This window comes from Frankliniella occidentalis, unplaced genomic scaffold, assembly GCF_000697945.3.
Source record: "Frankliniella occidentalis isolate FOCC.00 unplaced genomic scaffold, Focc_3.1 Scaffold4062, whole genome shotgun sequence".
NCBI classification, from domain to species: domain Eukaryota; kingdom Metazoa; phylum Arthropoda; class Insecta; order Thysanoptera; family Thripidae; genus Frankliniella; species Frankliniella occidentalis.
In genome coordinates this window covers 2,397-7,572 of record NW_026271111.1, presented here as the reverse complement: position 1 = coordinate 7,572, position 5,176 = coordinate 2,397, and the positions used below count along the sequence as shown (strand labels likewise).

Below are 5,176 nucleotides of genomic sequence, written 5' to 3'. Positions count from 1 at the left end.
CCTCCCCCTGCCCTACCCGAACCCCCGTGGCGTCTAGGACCGCCCGCGAGCGCGCGCGGCCTCTGCGGATCAAACCTGCGTTGGCTATCGGAAGGCCCAATTGAATTCAAATTGCCCATTAGTAGTTATCATCGCTTTCGTGGAGGAGGCGAGGCGGGGGCGTGGAGGAGGGTGCGCACGACGGGGAGCTCCCCGCCGCGAGCACCCAATGAGGTTAGGCCATTTCCACGACGGCGACCTCCAGGAGCAGGAGCCGCGCAGGGCCACGACGAGGAGGCAGCACGCGGCGCGACAATGACCAAGTTGCCATGGCAGCCCCGGTCCGGGCTGGGTGTGCGTCGCGTGTCCAGGACGCGGCCCTTCTTGGCGAGCGCGGCGGCCGTCAGGTCAGCCCCAGCATGGCGGCCGCGCGCCCCAACCGGCCCTGAAGGAGCCGCGCGCCGAAGCAGGTGATGCGGAAGGTCAAGTTGTTCCTGAGACGACTGCTCCCCGCTGCAGACCAGGATGGCGTCGATGACGACCTCGTTCCTGGTGGTCATGTTGCTGGTCGCACTGCAGTCGGCAGGCACTCTCTTGGCCAGGTACGTCCCGGCTTCGACATGCGTTATCGGCTCCTGGGCGTTAAGCGTATGAAAAAGTCAGTTTTCTGAATCAACCCAGTGACCGCGCCCCGCTTGGTCCAGAATGCCCACGCTCCCTCTCGACGAGCGTCGTCGGCGAGCGCCGGGCGTGGCCCTCGGACGTCTCGTCATGGCTCCGGCGGCGTCCTGGAAGGCGCGGAGTCCACCGGGGGCAGGCGGCCGACCGCCGACGCGGGCATGGCAGCGACACCGTCACGCCACCGGCGGTCCTCCACCGTGTGCGAGGTCACGTACCTCAAGAAGCTGGACGCCACACAGGCCGCGTGCCTGCACCAGAGGTTCGAGCTCCCGGTCCAGCCGCCCGTGCGGCCTGCATGGGGGCGCGCGTGCAGCTCGCCGACGGAGGGGTCGGCGGCGCGGCCGACTACGGCGTCGAGGCCGTCGCGAAGCAGGCCGCCCGTCGAGAAGTGCGACTTCAGCCAGATGGTGCAGGAGCGACCCGCGGGCGGAGCTGTCCCTCGTGAGCCACCCGTCACCGTCAAGGCCCCCAAGCTCGATGCGGAGTCCCAGGTCAGGGTTGTCGCCCCGCTCCGCAAGACGATCGCGAGCCTACGGAAAACGTCGACGCCGTCAGTGGAGCAAGGCGGCGGGTCTGGTCAACCGGCCGCCGAGGAGTTCGACGGGAAGCACTTGCATCCGCTGTTTGCCCTCTTGAACCACAGCATGCAGACCCAGACGAGCTTCGAGCTCGACCGCGCGGCGTTGGGTCTCGACGTGGACCTTGAATCGGGAGTCCTAGGGAGCCTAGCATCTGAAGCTCCACAACTCAGGCCGTCTTGCTCCTCCATTAGGACGACGGCCAGATCCAGGGCCGCCATGTCTGTCTCCAGGACCGCGTCCTCGGCCAGCCCCAGGGCATCCAGGGTGGACCTACCCTCGACCTTCACAAGCAGGGCCAGGGTGGGTGGCTCACTCGCAAAGTCTGCGTCACTCATGTCCGAAGAGCCAAGCGAAGCCAAGCAGCTCAGCACGTCGTGGCCAGAGGTGAAATCGCATCGCCACCGCGACGGAGCCACCAAGACTAACTCTGGGACCAACACACTGCCCATCCCCACGGCCGAGCGCTGCGTCAGCACTGTGGACAACGTGGCCGCCGTCAAAGTGCACGCGTCGACGTGCCCTGGGAGGTGCACGCCCAGTGGGGTCCCCGCCATTGTAGTCGAGGACGGCGTCCTGGGCGGCCAGAGAGGAGTCGTCGTCTCCCCGGTGCCGTCCGAGGCCGAGGCCGGTGGGGCGACGCCCACCGCCGAGCACCACAACTTCCTCACCGTGTTGGCCGCTGGCAGCCCACTCGGCGTCAACGTGATGCCCTGCGTGTCGTGGTCGCACGTGCCTGACGATCTCTCCATGACAGACTCCCTCGGCTTCCCGGTCCCGGACCTCAAGTTGCAGGTCATCCCATACCCCTGCCCATGCCACCCGCTCGACGCGCTAATCAAGAGCAAGGTTGCCGAGAAACAGGTTTCCTTCACCACCTCGAGGCCCATCGTTGTGGTGGACGAGGACTCGGAGGGCCCATCGGGCAGGACGGACAGCTCGCCCGACCGACTGCAGGGGCAGCCGCTCCGTTCAGATCAAAGCGCATCATCAGGTAAACGAGTGCTCATTCTCAAACCGGGTACATCTCAGATTGAGGCGTACATTAACAGTTGCCGTCCTCGTCAGGTTTGCCGGAGGTGGAGGCCGTGGAGGCCGCCGCACCTGCAGCAGTCCCACCGCCGCTGACGCCACCCGAGGCCAGCACGCCGCCCTCCGCATCGGCCGCCCTGGGCCACCCGCCCCTCACGGACAAGCTGAGCATGCGCAGCCTCGCCGCCATCGGCGGCCAGGGCGTGTTCCAGGCCGTCAAGGAGAGCATCATGTACTCCACCATGGCGGCCATCCCCGTCACTAACGCGTTCGTCAACTTCCTCCCGTGCGCGATGGAGCGGAGCCTCGGCAACCAGCGCGTGGAGTACGACGCCAGCGAGTTCACGGCCGAGCCCCCCAGCCCCGAGGACGTCCCGGACAACCCCAAGCAGGACTCCGAGCGCGACTCGCCGTGCTCGGTGGACTCCTTGGAGAGGGTGAGATCCGTAGCTGTGCCCGCGCCCGCGGTGACGCCGGTGACCCAGCCGGAAGTGCCGGTGACGGGCGGCACCTCAGCCTTGCAGCTCGACTGCTACTCCCCCACCGAGTTCACCGCCAGGCAGAGCAGCACCCACGCCAAGATAGGAAGCATCATTTCGGAGATCTCGGCGGACTTGTGCTCGCTCGGCATCAGCAAGGCGTCCGCCCCGAGGCTGGCGGAAGTCTCCCGGAGCGCGACCGGAAGTGCCCAGTCCGCGGCCAGCCTCAAACTGGCAGCGGACGGCAGCAGGCTCATCCTGCGGGCCAGCCGGCGAGCCAGCGTCCGCAGCAAGGCCAGCAGCCCCATCGTCATCATCCCGGCGCTGCTGCCCGCCGCGGCCCCGGGGCCGGAACCGGAAGCGCCGCCGCACAACAGCCCTTCCGAGTCGGAGCAGGAGACGGAGGACGACCGCGAGTCCGACACGCGGCCGCCGTCGCAGCGGCGGAAGGACGGGCGCCCCGGGCCGCCGCTGATGACCCGCAGGCCGCCGACCCGGAGGTCGCGGGACGGGCGGCGCGGCGCGGCGTGGCGCGCGGCCAGGAGCCAGAGGGAGGCGTCGCCCAGAAGGGTCCCGGACATGCGCCTGTCGGGCCGCAAGGCGCACGTCGACAACCTGGGCGACAAGGTGGAGAGCCTGTGGGTGAGCCCGTGGACCAAGCAGACCTTCCCCAGCTCCAAGTCCATCATCCACGTGGTAGGGGAGGGCAGCCGGCAGCAGTTCAAGTGCGAGGACCCCATCGAGGCCTCCTGCCCGTCCGTCGCCGGGGACCTGGTGGAGGCCGCGGTGGTCGCCCGGCCGTTGATGGACAACTGTCTGGAGGCACCGGCGGCCAGCTCGTCCACCGTGGCCGTCCAGGACAAGCAGCCCGCGAAGAAGGCGTCCGCCGAGTCCCTGACCCTGCGCGGGCTGCCAGAGGGGCCGCGGCCGCCGCCCGCGGACACGAGCCGCACCGGCCTACAGGAGAAGGCGGACGCGGTGGCCACGGCGGGCCGCGCGCTCATCGGCAGGGTGATGGCGCGGGCGGCCGCGACGCGCACGAGGCCGCCGTTCGCGCTGCGGACGCGCAAGCAGCAGGCCGTGGCGGCCCCGCTCGAGCCCAACGTGGAGGCCTTCGAGTGCAAGCTGTGCAGCGACTACCTGTCGCCGCCGGTGCGCCAGTGCGCGGCGGGCCACGGCCTCTGCCCGTCGTGCCTGGCGGGCGCGGAGAGCTGCCCGCTGTGCGGCCGCTGCGTGGCGGCCTCGGCCACCGCGGACCAGCTCGTGCGCACCGTGCTCTTCCCCTGCAAGAACAGCGGCGTGGGCTGCAAGGAGCTGTACTGGATCGAGGACCGCGCGCGCCACGAGGCCAAGTGCCCGTTCCGGCCTCGGCCGTGCCCGTGCGCCGAGCGCAGCCAGGTCATGTGCCCCTGGTCCGGGCTGCGCTCCATGATCCGCGGCCACATGCGGCGCGCCCACGGCCACCACGGCGTCGTCTACCCGTACCGCGCCTTCTTCCCGCTCGAGGACTTCAACCGCGCCGCCTGGGTCGGCCGCACCTCGCACGTCGAGATCGTGTTCGTGGAGCACGAGATCTTCGAGCTGCACAAGGTGTTCGACGAGCGCAACGCGTGCCTGTGGGGCATGCTGCGCCACATCCTGGCCCGCGACGCCAACGCCCTCTTCAGCTACACCATCCGCTTCCAGCCCGCCAACATGCGGCCCACAGTCTCCTTCCGCAACGACGCCATGGCCGGAGCCGAGGACCTGCACAAGGCCCTGGCGCAGGGCAAGCGCTTCGCCATGCACCTGGACTGCTTCACCAAGCACCCCGTCGACCTCTTCACCGTCCAGCTCAAGGTGCAGCCGCGCGACCGTAACAAGTGGCCATGACGCCGAGTCCTTTAGACTGCCTCACAGTGTGACGCTGTTATTTTCATAAAATCGCTACCTGCGTGTAGCTTTGACGGCCAGTGGTCTGCTCGCCTGTGTTTTATCTCGTGTATTTGACAAGCAGACACATTTGTGTTCTGCGCAGAGGATTTAATGTACATAATTGTTTCGTTAAACGCGCTCGACTGTGACAAGACTGCTCTTGTGTTTATAGTAAACCGGTTTACAGTCCAGCGACTTCTCTGTTAATTGATTTGTAATGATAATAATAATAAAATGCACTCATTACTTATCAGGCCTTTCTCACGCATCAGTTTGGCGGAACAGAGCGTTTCATGCGGAAAGAGCGCGCCCGGCAGTGGCCGCTACACAAGCGATCTAAAACTGTTCGACAAAACGTCCAATCACAGCACAGAGCACACTTAAATTCAAAGGCATTGCTTTTTGTCAGCCCAGTTTGTTTTCTTTTACGAGGTCGTGCAAACAATACAGACTTATTTGCGAGGGACGCTATTCTTTTTCTTTTCTATTTTTTTTGTTTTGTCACCTGATGCA

General features: G+C 66.3%; 1 protein-coding gene across 1 annotated transcript; it reads left to right on the top strand.

The window, feature by feature from the left end:
* Positions 1-669: 669 nt before the first annotated feature.
* Positions 670-4,895, top strand: LOC113205821 (uncharacterized). Its single transcript, XM_052276715.1, has 2 exons — positions 670-2,232; positions 2,307-4,895. The coding sequence occupies exons 1-2, from the start codon at positions 819-821 to the stop codon at positions 4,619-4,621; spliced, it is 3,729 nt and encodes a 1,242-aa protein (XP_052132675.1). The 5' UTR covers positions 670-818; the 3' UTR covers positions 4,622-4,895.
* The last annotated feature ends 281 nt before the right edge of the window (positions 4,896-5,176 follow it).